Source organism: Nannospalax galili, unplaced genomic scaffold (genome assembly GCF_000622305.1).
Source record: "Nannospalax galili isolate Female #2095 unplaced genomic scaffold, S.galili_v1.0 scaffold364, whole genome shotgun sequence".
Classification (NCBI taxonomy): domain Eukaryota; kingdom Metazoa; phylum Chordata; class Mammalia; order Rodentia; family Spalacidae; genus Nannospalax; species Nannospalax galili.
The window spans coordinates 4,345,299-4,362,356 of NW_008352752.1; the positions used below are offsets into that span (position 1 = coordinate 4,345,299).

Sequence of the window (17,058 nt, forward strand, 5' to 3'; positions counted from 1 at the left end):
TTTATTTATTTATTTATTTATTTATTTATTTATTTATTTAATTTATTTTTGTCTTTTTGAGACAGGGTCTTCCTGTAGCCTCAGCTGTCTTGAAACTCGCTATGTAGACCAGGCTGGCCTCCAACTCACAGAGATCTGCTTGCCTCTGACTCCCAAGTGCTGGGATTAAAGACATGGGCCACCACACCCAGCATTAATTTTTAAACTTTTAAATACCTCATCTTTAACCTCAGGACAGAGGAAGACTGAGTAAAAGCATTTGAACTTTGCTCTTCTAACCCCCTGAGGCCTCTTTAAGCTGCTGATACATTAACAGCTGTGTGGCCCCTCCACCAATACAGCTGTAGGCCTGAGGCTCCTCAGACTGTTCATTATTCTTATATTTCTCTAAGGATAGATACATCCTGTGGACCTTTAGTTTATAATATAGATGGTTGGGAGAAATAATCTACATAATGAACTGGTAATGATTCAAGCTGTACATGGTAACTCTTGAGACTGAGTTAAAAATGATGAAACATATGTTTGACATATGTATATTTGTTTTTGAGACAGGGTCTCCCTGTAGCCCCCATTGGCCTGGAACTTGCTTTATAGCCCAGGCTGGCCTCAATTTCACAGAGATCCACCTGCCTCTGCCTCCTGAGTGCTAGGATTAAAGGCATGCACCACCATGCCCAGCTTGACTAATTTTTAAACCTGTAAAAAACTGACCTAGGGGCTAGGGTGGCTAGTTTCCTTGGTGAAGAGACCTTGCTTAGCTAGCAAGTGCAGGGCCCTGGGCTTCATCCCCTGCACCACAAAACAAAAACGAAAGCAGGAGGGCCTAGGAAATGGTCCAGGCAGTAGTGTCATGAAGGCATGAGGACTTGAATTCAATCCTAGCACCCATGTAAAAACCAGGTGTGAAGGCAGGCTCCTGTAATCCCAGCACCAGAGTGGTGGAGGCACGGGGATCCCTGGGACTTGCCAGTCTAGTTGAATAGGTAAGCTCCAGGTTCATTGAGAGACTGTCTCAAAAAATAAGATAGAGGGACTGGAGAGATGGCTCAGCAGTTAAGAGCACTGGCTGATCTTGCAGAGAAACTGGGTTCGAATCCCACCACTAACATGGTGACTAACAACCATCTGTATCTCCAGTTCTAGGGGGACCCAACATCCTCTTCTGACCTCTTTAGGCATTGAATGACACAGTGTACTTACGTACGAGCGGGCAATACACTCATACACATAAAATAAAAGTAACAAAATGAAAAAAAAATAAGATAGTGATTGAGGAAGATACCTGATATCAACTTCTGGTCTGCACGTGCACATGTGTACACACATACCTGTGCCCACATACGCACACATACATGAACAAAGGAACAAAACCAAAACTAACCTGGAAAACGGAGTGAAGTGGAAATAGTGAGAAACTCCGTATATAAGTTACTAAGGTTGGTGTGGATAAAACTGACCAGTATCAGATCTGTCACATCGAAGCAGAAGTGGTCTGAGCCTAATTAAAAGACATTTGACTAAATAACCGTGAAAAAAGAGGAGTTGCAGGTGTTGGGACTTGTCTGTCCATGCCCAGAGTCAGGCCTCCTATAACAGCAACTCCGGACTTGTAAGCCAACCAAGGAACTAAATGGTTTTACTGACAGTCTTTCTAGAAAATGCTTTTGAATGAAAACTTAACTATTTGGTAATAATTGTGTTTAAAATGTTTGTATCCAAAGAATCCTCAGGGGTCAGATCACCGGTGGTGTCAAAGTAACTGGAACCCTCCTGGGGTCTCTTGTCACCTAGGCTCTTGCTGAGGTTCATGGAGGTTTGAAAGTGAGGAGGAGGAGGAACTTTCTGGATGGAAAGGTGTAGAAAGTCTGTCTGCTGCTGATCCAGAAATCATGGCTTTAGCTGCCATATCTCTGGTCCACTGGAATGCTAGCTTGGCTGTCCCTCCCTCACTGAGCCCACAGGAGCTTGGGAGTACTGCTTTAAAAGGATTTGGGTTTTCCTCAGATAGTTTGGAGTCCTTTGAATTTCAAGGGTAAAAAGGCACTTAGAGGGAGGAAGCTGAGGGGCCCAGGCCTTGAATGGCGGTGGGGTTGGTTGGTTGCTTGGTAGTAATTGGGGTTGAATCCAGGGCCTCAGTGCTGTGCCACTGCACTACATCACAGCACTCTTTTTACTTTTTATTTTGAGACTCTGGGTCAAGATTTAAATTTGACTCCACCCGTGGTAGAGCTCTGTGTTCTTGGGCAATTTCTTTAACCATTCTGAGATGTGGTCCCTTTATGATGTGGGGTGTGAGGGGGCTGGTGGCACATGACTGAAGTTGAAGCCATTGGATTGGGTTGCGTGACCCCAGGAGTTTAAAAATCAGCTAGAGAAATGTACTGAGACCTTGTCTCCTAAGAAGAAACTGGACCGCACACTGGGGGCCATTTTAAGATTTAAAAGAAGCACTGTGTTCAGAACATCTCACGTACATTATCTGATAAGAATAAATGTTGAAATGGTAACTGCTATGATTGTTTTTGGCTTAATTATCTGTATCCAGACTGATGGTTTGTTAGTAGTTGGGTACTAGATGGTCTGGGTTCTTGTAACATGGAGCCAGTCCTTGGGGGAGCCCTGCTCTGGACCACTTTCCCCTTGCCTGTTTCTGGAGCACAGTGGTTCATATGGCATGGGGCTTGTGTGAGGCTGTAGGGCAGGGCCACAGGGCAGCAGCAATCCCATGCATGGATTAAATTCCAGTCCTGTGTCCCGTTCATAGTCTCTCTTGTCACCCTGTACTGCTGATCGCAAACTACCGATGTGTCAGAGGCAGACACTGCACAACACAGGAGTCAGGGGGTCTGGGTTCCTGGCTATGATTTCTACAAGTTGCCACAACTCGGGGCCCCACTCAGACACATGGGAGCCTTGAACTGGGTGGTCTGAAGACCTCCTTCCACCTGACCTTTGTTGTAGCCACAGAAATGTCTGAATGCTCTTTGGAGAGCGGATATGGGTTGAGTGGACGCTGAGTCAGAGGGCACAGCTGCAGTCTGGCAACCTCTCCACTCTTCACCCCTGAGGCCCTGCCGCTGACCCTTCGAGGGATGCCCATATACTTTGCAGTCATAGCTAACTCAGGCCAGTGTGTAATGAAGGTTACTTATACAACTCATTCATTCAGCCTTTAAAAATTCTTCCTGTGGAGCTGTTTCCAAGAAAGCTATTAACATCCCTGAATGTTGGAGGTGTTGACATTTTTCTTCCCCGTTTTGCATCTTACAGCTCAGAGCCCTGCTAACATCAGCTTCCGCTGATACTGTTGGAAGCAGGCCTTTCCTCTTCGGTTCACTCATTGGCTTTCTCTGCGTGAACCACCAATATGGCCCATGGGCTTGAAAGCACTTAGTCACATTCCATGTTGATAACAGAATCTGGGGCCTTCATTAGGGTTCAAAGCCTAAATTTTATTGTGCCAAAGATTTTTAGGTATCCTCTTTTATACAATGGTAAAAATTAGGAGTGTGAAGGGGCAGCTCAGAAGGAGGCCATTTGCCTAGCATATATGAGACTCGGGGCTCCAACCACAGAAGAGTGAACGAACGAACGAATGAACGAACGAACCAGTGAAGAGACTAGTCAGTGTTCTCTGGGATTGCTAAATTGACTTCTGCCTTCTGAGGTCACACGTCCTGTGATGTAAAAGGGATGCCATTTCAGGTTAAATCTCAGATCTATGTGGCAGCTCTGGGAAGATTTGTGTGGCATAGCTTAAGGTCTGACACCTGAGACATCTACCCTAAGAGACCTCAATGACTGATTCCCCTTCCTAACTGACCCCTCCCTTTTTCACACTCCCACAACACTTTGCTTCTCTCGCTGCTCACATCACATCCTGTAGGTATGTTCCTTATGAATGGGTCCATTTTTCTGACTATATTTGGAGACTTATATTTAGAGGCTTGCCCCTATGTTCTAGAGCTGAGCTTCTAGGACCTGTTTCTGTTTCTTGCTGACCAGTGAGCTGTAGAATGCTCTCTTTCCCCCGTGCTTCCTGCCTAGTCTGTCTTGTGTGTGTAGTTTTAGAAAATGTCTTATGAATAGCCCTGGGTGTGGTGGCACATGCCTATGATCCTGGCACTCGGGAGATGAAGGTAGAAGGATCAGGAGTTCAAGACCAGCCAGGCTATGTAGTAAGTTGGAAGCCAGCCTAGGCTACATGGGACCCTGTCTTAAAGAAACCACGGAAGGAGAGAAAGAGGGAAGGGAAGGGGCGAGGTTTTATGGAATGTGCTAGTGTGTCTCCACATCCACCCATTGCCCCGTTCCAAAGTGGCATCTAACTTTATAATTATTCCTTATCGTGTACCCCACTCCTAGGCATCACTATACTGAATCATCACAGACTGGAGGACCTAAACAGCAGATATTCATTTCTCTCAGTTCTGAGCCAGAAGTCTAAGGTCTAAGTACCTACAGAATCTGTGTCTGGTAAAGATTTTCTTCTGGCTCTCCTTATGTGCTCACACAGGTCTTTCCTTGCCTGTGTGAGTGGAGGAGGGAGAGACCACTCTTCCTCTTCTGATGAGGGTATTTAATCCCCTCATAAGGGCCCTACCCTCATGATGCCATCCAATTCTAACCAGCTCCCAATGTTTCTACCTCCTGGAAGCCTCACTCTATCCATTTCCCTCATCTCAACTGTAACTCAGCAAGGAGGACAAAGTACCTTACCTTGACACACAGGCTGTGGTGACCATTCTGTGGGCAAGTGATGGAGAAAGGCTGTGATGCAGTATAGGGCAAGGCAAGGATGTTTTCAGTATATCCAAGATCCTTGATCTTGACACACAGGAGTCAAGAATCTTCTGGAAGCTGGGCATGGTGCCACATGCCTTTAATCCCAGCACTTGGGAAGCAGAGACAGGTGGATGTTTGTGAAACAAGGCCAGCCTGGTCTACATAGCAAGTTCTAGAACAGTTGGGGCTATAGGGAGACCCTGTCTCAAAAAGACAAAAAAAAAAAAAAAAAAAAAAAAAAAAAAAAAAAGAATCTTGTGGAAACTCAACAGGAATTTGGCAGAGAACATGTCATGTGAGGCCACTTAGAGTGGGCTGCTCCGTCCCTTTTTAACTATAGGGCCGTGGTTCACTCACTCTGTAGATGTGTGGTAAGGGTGGGGAGAGAGAGGCGTGGCCATGACACAGCATCCCACATTTCAGAAGGTCCCCGTGAAAATGTCTTTATCTTGCAGGAAGAAAGAAGAAACAGGCATGGTAATACACACCTGTAGTCTCAGTATTTGGGAGATAGGGCAGGAGTTCAAGGTCTTTCTTGGCTACATAGTGACTTCAAGTTTGAGGCCAGCCTGGGCTATAGGAGACCTTGTCTATAAATAAGTAAATAGGCTGGAGAGATGGCTTAGTGGGTAAAGTACTTGCCATGCAAGTATGAGGACAGAAACTGGGGTCCCCAGCACCCACATAAATGCTAGGTGGGCGTGACCACCCACCTGTGTCCACCTGTCATGCCAGCTGGCTAGAGGCAGAGATAGATGCTTCCAGAACAAGCTGGCTAGCTAGACTAGTTGAATCAGTGAGCTCTGGATTCAACTAAGAGACCTACCTCAATACATAAGGTAGAGAAGCCATCAAGGCAGATACCCAGTGTCAACCTTAGGCCTACACCGGGTACCCACTCAATACAAACACACACATTCATATGCCACACACATCAAAAAAAAAAAAACAAACCCAAAAAACAGAGGCTGGGTATGGTTTCACATGCTGTAATCTAGCACTTGGGAGGCAGGCGCAGGGGATTGCTACAAGTTCAAGGAAGCCTGTTCTACATAGCAAAGTTCTAGGCCAGACAATGCTAATGAGCTCTTGTTTCAAAAAAACTATTTTAAAGTCGGATGTGGTTTGGCACATCCTTATGATCTCAGACCTCAGAAGGGTGAGGCCTTGAGTTTGAGGCCAACTTTGGCTATATTGCAAAATGTTGCAACAAAGAAAAACTCATTTTAGAAAATGTTAGGGTCTCGGGATGATTTCCTTTGTCCCACAGGCAGCTGTGGGTAGACTGAGGGTGGAGGGATGGGCTATGCTTCACACTTCCCTGGACCTGTCTGGGCAGATGGAGGTCAGAGGGCTGTCCTTGGGGGAGTACCAGGAATGGGTGGGAGACCCACCTTGGGGAGGGCGAGTCATGTTGCTGAGAGGGTGGTGTGCCACTGAGTTATTTCTCTGTCCTCGTGTATGGCTGAGGCACACCTCACTGAACATAGTTGGCTGGTACCTAGGCATTCATTGAAGGCTTCTTTTTTATTTATTTTTAAAAAATATTTATTATTTTTATTTTATGTGTATGAGTGTTATGCCTGCATGTAGGTAAGTGCACTTGTGTTGTGCAGCGCCCAAGGAGAACAGAAGAAGCTGTCGGATCCCCTGGAACTGGAGTTACGAACATGTGACTGCTGGGATTCGAACCTGGGTCTTCTGCAAGAACGGTCAGTGTTCTTAACCACTGAGCCATCTCTCCAGCCTCAAGGCTTCTTTTTTAAAAAAAATTATATTTTTGAGGGGCTGGAGAGATGGCTCAGCAGTAAAGAGCACTGGCTGTTCTTGCAGAGGACCTGGGTTTGATTCCTAGCATCCACATGGTGGCTGGCAACCATCTGTAACTCCAGTTCCAGGGGATCTGATCTTCTGACCTCCATGGGCACTGCATGGCATGGGTGCACTTACATACATGCAGGCAATACACTCAAACACATAAAATTTTTTAAAAATTAAATTATTTTTGAGTTATCATCCTGCTGTGAAGCCCAGCTGAATATGAACTCCCAGTCCTCCTTCCTCAGCCTCCTGAGGATTCCAGGCATGGAATCCTGGCCAAAAGGCTTCCACTCTTGATTTCTTTTTAAAGTGTTCCTTTCTAGGCTCTGTCACATCTACAGATCTGTCTCACGATCCAGTATGCTCCCTCATATGCCCTCAGCTGGGGCTCCTCCTGCCCTCCAGCCCTTGCCTCAGGACCACTCTTCTTTAAGAACCCTTCCTTGGGTTCCTCACGGAGCGCACTGCCTCTTCAGGCTTCCTCACTGCATTTCCTGCACAACTGTGTAGCGTAGATTTCTGCACTTCTGTTCCATGTGGGTTCATCCTCTGAGCAGCTCTCCATGGCATAGTGGCCTGGAACTCAGTGTGCTGACCAATGGATGCCCATGCTTTACCATGGGTCACAAGGCTGTTTCTTGCCCTGGGGCCAGTGTGCCCCCAGCCTCTCAGTTTCTTTTTCCTCTTAATTTTTCATACAAAGTGTCCTTAGTCTGTGGTTTCCGAAGACTTCCCCCAAGTCATGTGAGACACTCTCTGAGGAAGGGTGGTGTCCAGTTGTTCCCCTCTCCTAAGTAAGTCCCAGGGGCTGTCTTGTGGGCATCATCCAGGCTTCTGTAACTGGCCTAGGGACTACTGACCAGAGGTGCATGGGGGGAGGGAGTGCTGTGGTGGGTCAGAGAGTGGGGACTGTAGTGTGATGTTGCTGATTTCTTTGTTGGGGGAGTACATGGCACAGTGTGAGTGTGGAGGTCAGGAGACAACCTCAGTGTCAGCCCTTCTACCGTGTTTGAGATGGGGACTCTTGTTCTCTAGGCTCGCTCATCTGGCCTGTGAGCTTGGCCTGTCTCTGCTTCCCATCTTGCCATAGTGGGGTTACAGTTGCATGCTGCTGGGTCTGGCTTTATGGGGTCTGGGGACCTGAGCTGAAGTCCTCATGATTACTCAACAACTACTTTACCCACTAAGCTGTCTCCCCAGCCCTGATTTCCAGTATAGTCACACAACCACATCTCACGGCCCACTCTTGGGGGAAGAGCCTCAACTGTAAAAGGAATAATGTGTGAGCCCCCCATGCAAGTTTGTTTTTCCAGGTAATCACAGTAAAAACATAAAAGGAAACAGAAAAATTAATTTTTAATGTATTTTATTTAACTTAGTATATCTTAAATATTATCTTATATGCTGAACATAAAAATAACTAATGGGATTGTTAACTTTTTCTTTCGTACTGTCTTTTGTTTTGGGTCTTTTTTGAGACAGGGTCTCCCTGTAGCCCCAGCTGGCCTGGAACTCATTATGTAGAGCAGGCTGGCCTTGAACTCACAGAGATCCACCTGCCATGTCCAGCCTTGTACTGAGTCTTTAAAATGAGGGTTTTTTTTTCATTTCTTTCTGTGTAGTGTGTGTGTGTGTGTGTGTGTGTGTGTGTGTCTGTCTGTGTGTGTGTCTTTGTGTGTATTTTCATATGCGTGGGTGCACGTGTGTGGGCAGGTGTATGTGTGTGTATGCCTGAGGTTAGGGTGGGTTTCAGTTCTCTTCTTGATTGCTTGTCCACCTCATTCTTTGAGGCAGAGTCAGTTAAACCCAGGTTTCAGCAGTGTAGCTGGTCTTGCTGGCTAGTTTGCTTCAGGCATTCCTTGTCTCCATTTTCTAAGGCTGGAGTTACAGGTGAACAGCTGTGCCTGCCTGGCATTATGTGAGTTCTGGGGATCTGAACCTCCAGTCCTCCTGCTTGCATGGCACGCACTTTAACCACTAAGCCCTACTCTAGCCCGTGAGAGGGTTTTTATGCTCAGTCTGGGTTAGTCACATTTCAGAAACTGAAGAGCCACATATTTTCCCGGGGAGATGGTTCAGTCAGTAAAGTGCTTGCTGTTTAAACATCAGGACGTGAGTTCAGTCTCCTGAATTCATGCAAAAAAGCCAGGCACGGTGGTGCAAACTTGTAATCACAGCACTGGAGAGGTGAATGGATCCTTGAGGCTCACTGGCCAGTCAGCCTAGCTTAATAGTGAGTACCAGGCCAGTGCAAGACCTTGTCCCAAGAAACAAGACTCCTGCAGAGTGACACCTGAGATTGACCTCTAGCTTCCACACATGCACATGTATGCACACACACAAGAGCCACATGTGCTGGTAGATGTTCTAAATGTGAGCAGTCACTGTTTGTGTTGACTCCCCCGCAAATGCACCTTAAAAGCAGGGATAGTGTTGTTAATAATCGGGTCCTTCCTTGGGCCACTGCCACACCTGACCAGATTCTGGTGCTGGTGTGGATTGAGGGGGCTGTCTGGTGGTGGCGGCGCTGGGCTGGCATTCCTACTGTGGGCATCTGTCTGCAACTTTGCCTCTGACCAGTTTGGGGAGCTTGGAAAAGACTGTGTTCCACCATGCCTTACCTGTATAATAAACTCCTACATCCATGGTCTCTGGGGCCTTTTTGGTTCTGATATGTCATGAATTGAGCCCTGACTCCAGGCAGGGGGGGTGCCCTGGACTGCTGTGCCTACCTGGGCCTCATTCCTGGGCCAGGATGTTGGAGAAAGTCCACAGCTGGCTAAGTGGTTGCTATCACAGATTCCGACCAAGGGCCCAGGCCTTTACTAATCTGTTGAGCCCCGGATACTGTCCACTTGACAATCTGGTGCCCACCCTACCATCAATTGCCTGTTACTCTACCCTGTGTATGAAGAGTCTGAAGACCTCCCCTTGCAGAGATGGACAGGGCAAGTCTCAGGCTGCTCATCTCTGGGGGTGATGGGCCCCAGCAACTCCCCCCTGCCTTTGCCTAAAACCTCACAGGGACCCTCTCTCTCAACAGGCTCAGCTGGAGGCTCAGAAAGCCACGCAAGACTTCCAGAGGGCCACTGAGGTGCTCCGTGCCGCCAAGGAGACCATCTCCCTGGCTGAGCAGCGGCTGTTGGAGGATGACAAGCGGCAGTTTGACTCTGCCTGGCAGGAGATGCTGAACCACGCCACTCAGAGGGTAGGAATGCCAGTGTATGTGCTGGTGGTAGGCACCTGGGCCTATGCACTGTATGTACAGTCGCTCCCCACAGGAGTAGGAGACAGACTCCCAGATGACCCAGAAATAGCCTTTAAAAGTCATGGGTTAGCCGGGTGTCATGGTGCACGCGTTTAATCCCAGCACTTGGGAGGCAGAGACAGGCAGATCTCTATGAGTTCAAGGCCAGCCTGGTCTACAAAGTGAGTTCCAGGACAGCTGGGGCTACAGGGAGACCCTGTCTCAAAACTACCAAAAAAAACTAGCACATAAGGTAGAACTATTGTTCTACACCTTCTTTAGCAGTCCCTTCAATAGACAATCATCGGTTGTCTGTTCCATGTGGTTTCTGGGTTGCCTGGCTGCAAGCCACACTCAGGGGTGAGCCTCCCAATGGCAGGTAGAGCAATCTTTCCCTGTATTATCTTGGGCTTGTCTGGTTCAGTGGTTCCTGAAGGTCTTGATAGTGGAGTTAAATTTCCCAGAGGGACCAGGTTGTTTTCTGAGGTCTGCCTCTACTGCTCCAGGACTCTGCAGGTTTGCGGTCCCAGGTATACCAGTCTCAACATGCACTGGCTCTGCACCGGGGATGTGCATGTTGGTGAGTGAAGGCAGGATCACAGTGACAGACCAGAATGAAGTGTGCACTCAGGCAAGGCCCTCCAGGTTGGAGTGTGGGGAGCAGTAGGCAGTTGCTGGGAGTGGTCATCTAGGATTTATGGTGTGATCCTTTGACTCTCTCCCTGCTTCCAGAACCTCCTCTCTGACCACCCAGCTCAGAATCTGAAGTGATAGTTGACTGGGTGTAGTTAGGCTATTGAATATAATACCATAAACTGACTGACTCCTAAATAAATTTCTCACAGTTCTGGAAGCCAGGAAGTCAAAGATCAAGACTCTGGCCTGTGGTGTCTGATGATAACCTGGTTCACAGAAGGCCGTCTCCTCTTGGACAAACAAGGGCTCTCTCAGGCTCTTTCATTTGTTTTCTTGTAGTGCTGGGGACTGAGACCAGGACCTTGCACATTGTAGGCAAGCACTCTAACGCTGAGCTCCATCCCCAGCCCTAGGCCTCCTTCGTAAATGGCACTGGTCCCACTCTAATGACAACGTTGACCCCCAAGGCCCACCCCCTAATACTGAGGATACGGTTTGAACAGATACACAGACTCCAGCAGGCAGGGCCAGGTGCTTGATACTATGGACTCGGATCCCCTGCCTAACTCTACTGGGTTTGCTGCGGTCACAGAATGGATGCTCCGTTCTCCCAGGTGCAACTCCTGAGCTTGTTTCTTGGTACTGCTGGCACCAGCCCGAGTCCTTCCTTTCTGTGCAAAGAATATGACTGCCTGGAAAGCCAGCACCAAAGTAAGGCCAGAGGTTTGTTGCAAGGTAGGCAAATGAGCTGTAGGCTCTGACTGAGGGGAGAGATAGAGGGGTACCAGTTACAGCTCTGGTTTTGGTGAGCAAGGGGAGGCTTGCCTGTCGGTCTGGAATAGAGAGAGGCTGCTCCCTTTTCAGTGTCACCTGCCACAGCCACTGAAGTCCTGGGGGATCCAATGATTAAAGATGGCCTTGAGTGACCTTAAATAGAAAGCTTGATATATAAATGACTTCAGGAGCCAAATCTGACTTGACTTTTTTCTACTGGCCCTGAGGCCTGAGACTGGTGTCCTCTGGGTTTGTGTGCCCATGAACCTCCTGCCCCCTAGTGGGTATGATGCTTGTAGAACCAGCAAGGCTGGGCAAAGTCTTGCTGGGTCAGCTTCAGACGACCCAAAGGGGAGGCTGGACATCTCCAGTGTTTACAAACCTGTCTAATAAATAAAAAGAACCATCACCACTGACAAAATGAGATGCAGGTCTGCTGTTCCTTTTTGTCCTTCTGCTACTCCGGCTGGCTGTAGATCTGTCTGTATCAGCATGTGGGAAACCATTTCAGAAATCATTGACTCTCTACATATGGTGATACATGCCTCTAACGCCAGCCAGGAGCCTGAGACGGGAGGATCAAGGCCAACCTAGCCTACATAGGGAAACCCTGTCTTTTTTTAATCTGTTTTTTGAAAAAGAACAAAGCATGCTTCTGCTGTTACTATGAAATCCCATTTTTTAGTCTTGAGGTTGTAGAGGATGGTGGATAACTGTCCCAGGAGGTGTCCTAAGACTTGACATTGTACAGTTCAGGAGGCACTGTACACATAGTTTTGGGGAAAAATACTTTCTGGAGTTGTGCAGTGAATATATTCTGGAGCCATACAAGATGACCTTGGACTGCCCAGGGTCAATTGGGACTTCATAGTGGCCTGTGGGTCATCTGATGGGTGTCCTCTGTCCACCAAAAGGAAGGACAGGCATTTGGTTTACGTATTGTTGGTGGGGGCAGCCTATGTGGATTAATCTATGCTCTGGGTCACAGGTCAGGATTTCCTCCTGTTGGCTGATTTCTTTTTCCTGGGTTCCTTCATGGTTGTATAGGCTGAGATGCTGTTCCTTGGACTGATGAGTTCAGAAATGATCCTCTGGCTGAGTGTGTGGCTTGGTAGTAGAACAAGTGCTTGGCAACTGGCCGAGTTCCATCCTCAGCAATAGAAAAAAAAACCCACAAAAATGCTCTCTTGGGGATGGAGAAATGGCTCAGTCAGTGATTAAGAGTGCCTTCCAGGGGCTGGAGAGATGGCTCAGCAGTTAAGAACACCGATTCTTCTTTCAGAAGACCCAAGTTCGAATCCCAGCACCCACATGGCAGCTAACAACCGTCTGTAACTCCAGTTCCAGGGGATCTGACAGCCTCTTCTGTCCTCCATGGGCATTGCACGACATGGGTGCACTTACCTACATGCAGGCAATACACACATACACATAATATAAAAATAATAAATAAAATATATTTTGAAAAAAGAATGCCTTCCAGAGAACCTGAGTTCAGTTCTCAGCATCCAAATTGGGCAGCTTACAACTACCTGGAACTCTGCTCCAGGGGATCTAACACCCTCTTTTGATCTCCATGGGCACACACATATGTGTGTCATATACTCACTCACATAGATACACACACACACAAATTGAATTTTTTCAATTCAGTTGAAAGATGACTCAGAGCACTGGCTGTTCTTGCAGAGGACCCAGACTTGAATCCCAGCATCCACAAGGCAGCTGTCTGTAACTTCAGTCTCGGGATCCAATGCCCTCTTCTGACCTGTTAGGGCATTGCATGACATGGATGCACTTAAATACATGCAGGCAATACACTTGTACAAATAAATTAAAATGATAAATATTTAAAAATAAGAAACAGAAGTACTCTCAGAAGTCAAAGGCTGTGGTCTCCCCCACCTCACCACACACCATTCAGAATCTTGACCCCCATGGCATACTCTTTCCTAATGTTCTCTGAAATACAGATGCTCATGTTTGGCTCTGAAAGAGTGAGTGAGAGTGTGACACTCTCTAAATTGAACATTTCCCCAAATGGGGCACATGGAGACCACTTCCCAAATCTCAAGGGGCTAACATGCCCAGCTGGTTCAGTAGACTCTTCAGGGTCTAGAGCATGACCTCCTGTCCAACTTCTGAAGATGCCAAGAAGCCTGTTTCTTTAGAGGAAGGGAGCTTCATGTCACCCTCTCCTTCCACACCTCCACACATTCCTCCTTGAGGCCCTCTGTGTGTCTCCTCCCATTGCCCAAACTTCCTTTTGTGATACTGGGTACTTGAAGCCATAGCAGAAACGAGCACATTTGATGTCAGGAGCCCAGTGTTCTCTAGCAGTCAAGTGTAACACCATAGATAGGCCACAGGGACATTTCTCTGGTGGGAAATGGAGTAGAATGCCACCAGGCCTGCAGCCGAGCAGCCTCCCTCAGGGGCACAAGGCTGTGTCTGCGGCTCTTAAGCACCAATGGAAATTCAGTAGCAGAGGCACCTCTAGCCTATCCTCTGAGACAGGAGTGCTGGCATCCTGGGAGGGAGGAATTAGTTTTCCTGATGTCTGCTGCAAGGGGCCAGATGGAGGAGGAGGGAAAGGTAGCTTGGAAACAGAGGCCAGTCCCTGTTGATGAGCTGGCAGCAGGGGCTGCTGAGGAGAAAAGGGCAGGGCATGGCTGGGATGACTGAGGTGCTGCTTGGAACAACTGCCTCTTGGTGGCGAAAGCCACTTGCTACCCTCTTTCTGGTACAGGAGTGTGGTAGGAATCAAACAGTGCGGAGTTCCCAGTGAGGCTGGGAAGACACAGGCTGTAACTGAGGGTGGAAGGTGGAGGGGCTGTGCTGCATGAACATCTCCACAGTTTCAGTCATTCTTTGGGGTAGGACCCAGCAAGGAGGCTGGGTCTGGTCAGGCAGGGACACAGTTCAGTACACAATGGAGTCCCTGCAGGAAGATGCTAGTTGTTGGGTATCTTCTGAGAGCTGCCAAAAGCAAAGGCCGGGGTTGAGTGGTACAGGCTCTGGGTCTTCAGGCCTTAACTTTTCTGGGGCTCCTGGGAAGGGGACGGCCTGCCACTTTTGAGTCTTGCTAGCTCAGGAGGAGGCTATCTGTGGATCCCACAGCATCCTCAGTGCTGGTAGTTTCCAGCCTGCCTGGATATCCAGGGCCACTTGGACATCCAGGGCCAGCAGCCCTCACTCACGTCAGTGTTGTACTGTCCTGGAACAGACTTGTCCAGTGCCAGAGCTGGCTGTTTGAGCCTACAGGCCTCAACCCTTCCCATTGGGCACCCATAAACTGTCAGTTTTGGGGCATTTGCGGCAGGCCCAGGGGCAGCAGAGTGTCTCTGCAGGTTGAGTCCTGTGGGCTGAAGTGGATGGAGTCCCATGTTATAAAGAACCTGTGGGTGGGGCACCAGGACAAGGCCCATTCTGGGAGAATGTTCTAAAACAACCTGAGTAGAAGTGAAGACCTTGCTCCTGTTAGACAGTTGTTTCCTAAAGCTAAGTTTACTTGTTGCCTTCCTGCTCAGGGAAAAGAGGGAGAAAGCTAAGCACCTTTTCCTGTTTTTGTGTGTCCTGTGTAGTCATCTAATGGTGATGGCAAATGGACCTCACGGACCCTAAGGGACCAGCAAGATGCAGCCTATTTTCTCCTATGTATTGCAACAGGTACAGGGAGAGTTCCACCATCTCAAAAAAAAGAAACAGTAAATCTCACCTATTACCTCAAATGCCATACTTGAGGCCCATCTCCTATGCTACCACAACCTCTCTGAGCTGTCAGAGCGACCCCAGCCACCTCACACTTCCTTACTGATGTGGGGAGCACTCCTACTCCAAGAAGCTGTCAGCCCCAGCTGTGCAGAGCCTTACCCCCAGGGGGCGCTTAATCAATGTAGGTGGCTCTGAAGTACGCTGATGGCAAGACCGAAGAGTACCTTGCAGAGCTGGGAATAGGAATCCTGGAATCCAAACTAAATAACTGGCTGGTAGGGGCTTCCAGGAGCCAGGGGGCACCCAGGAGGGCTCTCCTCTGTGGCTCCACCTCTGTTCTGTCCCCCCTGCTGTTCCCTCTTTCCTGGTAAGCCTTTGTCTCTGTGCTTCCTCCTTACCCTGCCTCCACCCTGCAATTCTTAAATCCCCCATCACTGTACACAATTCATGCCTGATTCTAGGCTGCAGATGGAGGAGTTACTTGGTTGTCTAGGTGATGTACCAAGGTGACATACTTTGGTGGTCCTTGGGGCAGGAAGCAGTATGGGTGTGTATGTGTTGGGGGGTATCTTTCAAGAGCTGGGGGTTGTATATATAGGTGGGGAGGGGAGATTCAAACAGGGTATGGTAGTTGTGTCATGATGCAGTGAGGTGAGCTCACTGATGTGTGCTGCCTTCAAAGGCATCACAGGCAATATGGCCAAGTACTTGGAATATTCTGGGTGTTTAAGTTTAGAAAGCCTTTGCTTGTTTGCAGCCTGGAGGCTGAGGTAGAAGTAGGACCTGTGTGCGTCTGGGGAGAGCCTGCTTCTCCCAGGGGCACTTTCTGTTCAGTAGCTTTAAATTACAGCTTTTAAACTCAGTCTACTTCAGCTATATCCAGTGCGCTCAGTAAAGGTGAATAGTCATGACGTCGTCCCATGACAATAAATCATACCCGATGTGTTGTCTGATAAGCCTGGGGTTTGCAGTTTTCATAAAGGTTATTCCAGTCATTCCTTAGAGCTTAAGATTCAAGATAAAACTGGAGTTACGGAGTATCAAGCCCGAGATTTTTTTTTTTTTTAGTGCATTTGTTTCATTGTGAAATATTTGGTGTTAGAAACCCAAAAGGGAAGGATTTTTCTAGCCCTGGAGGAGTCATTTTGGTGGGCATTGTAGCCTTATACTAGCTTTTAAGATTTGGAAACAAAATGCAGAATTTACAGGTGCCAGACTGGTGATTATTTTCAGGGCGATATTAACAACTTACAGCTTCACCAGGACATAATTTATCTTCGTTTCTCTGGATAAAAATCACTTCATGGCCCGACGACAGTTCAGTCTCTGGACTCCACATGGTGGAAGGAGAGAACCGACTCCCACAAGATTTCCTCTGATCTCCACACATGATGATGCGTGTCCATGTACACAGTAAATAAATGATCTTTTTAAGAATAATTTTTGCATTAGTACCATTTTCCACCAACTCTGAGGACTGTAAAATAGTTCAGGATACTCAATAATTTTTTTATGCCTGTTTCAAAGTCTGCTCTAGAACAGGAGTTACGGACAGTCGTGAGCCACCAGATGGGTGCTGGGAGCCAGTGCTCTTAACCACTGAACTGTTTCTCCAGCCCCTTTCTCAAGATTTTTTAGTTTTCCTTTTCTTTCCCCAGTCATTGCGATAGCCAATTTTGCTGTTTAATTTTACCTGACAGGCTTTTTCAAAATAGATAAGGAAAGAAAATCCTATTTTATTGGAGTTAGTTAACTTAGTTTTCCTATTGCTAATAAACTCTTTATGTCATGACATAATACCCCAACCAATAGCTATTCTGGGCTTGACCGAGCTGACCTCCTCTCTTGGTTTAAAGGTTATGGAGGCCGAGCAGACCAAGACGAGGAGTGAGCTGGTACACAAGGAGACAGCAGCCAGGTACAATGCTGCCATGGGCCGCATGCGCCAGCTAGAGAAGAAACTCAAACGAGCCATCAACAAGTCCAAGTAAGTATGGGTGCGGCCTTCCCTGGGGGCTGCCTTGCTCCCCCTCTGCTCTACCTTCCACATATACTCAGAGATCGTCCTAGCAAGCACT

At 47.8% G+C, this 17,058-nt stretch overlaps 1 protein-coding gene across 1 annotated transcript in view; it reads left to right on the forward strand.

Moving 5' to 3' along the window:
- Sh3bp5 (SH3 domain binding protein 5) overlaps positions 1–17,058 on the forward strand; it is a 73,830-nt gene that overhangs the window by 49,299 nt on the left and 7,473 nt on the right. The window contains exons 4-5 of the mRNA XM_008849988.3: positions 9,653–9,817; positions 16,837–16,967. Of these exons, the coding sequence (XP_008848210.1) occupies positions 9,653–9,817; positions 16,837–16,967 (296 nt within the window). The remainder of the gene's footprint in view (positions 1–9,652; positions 9,818–16,836; positions 16,968–17,058) is intronic.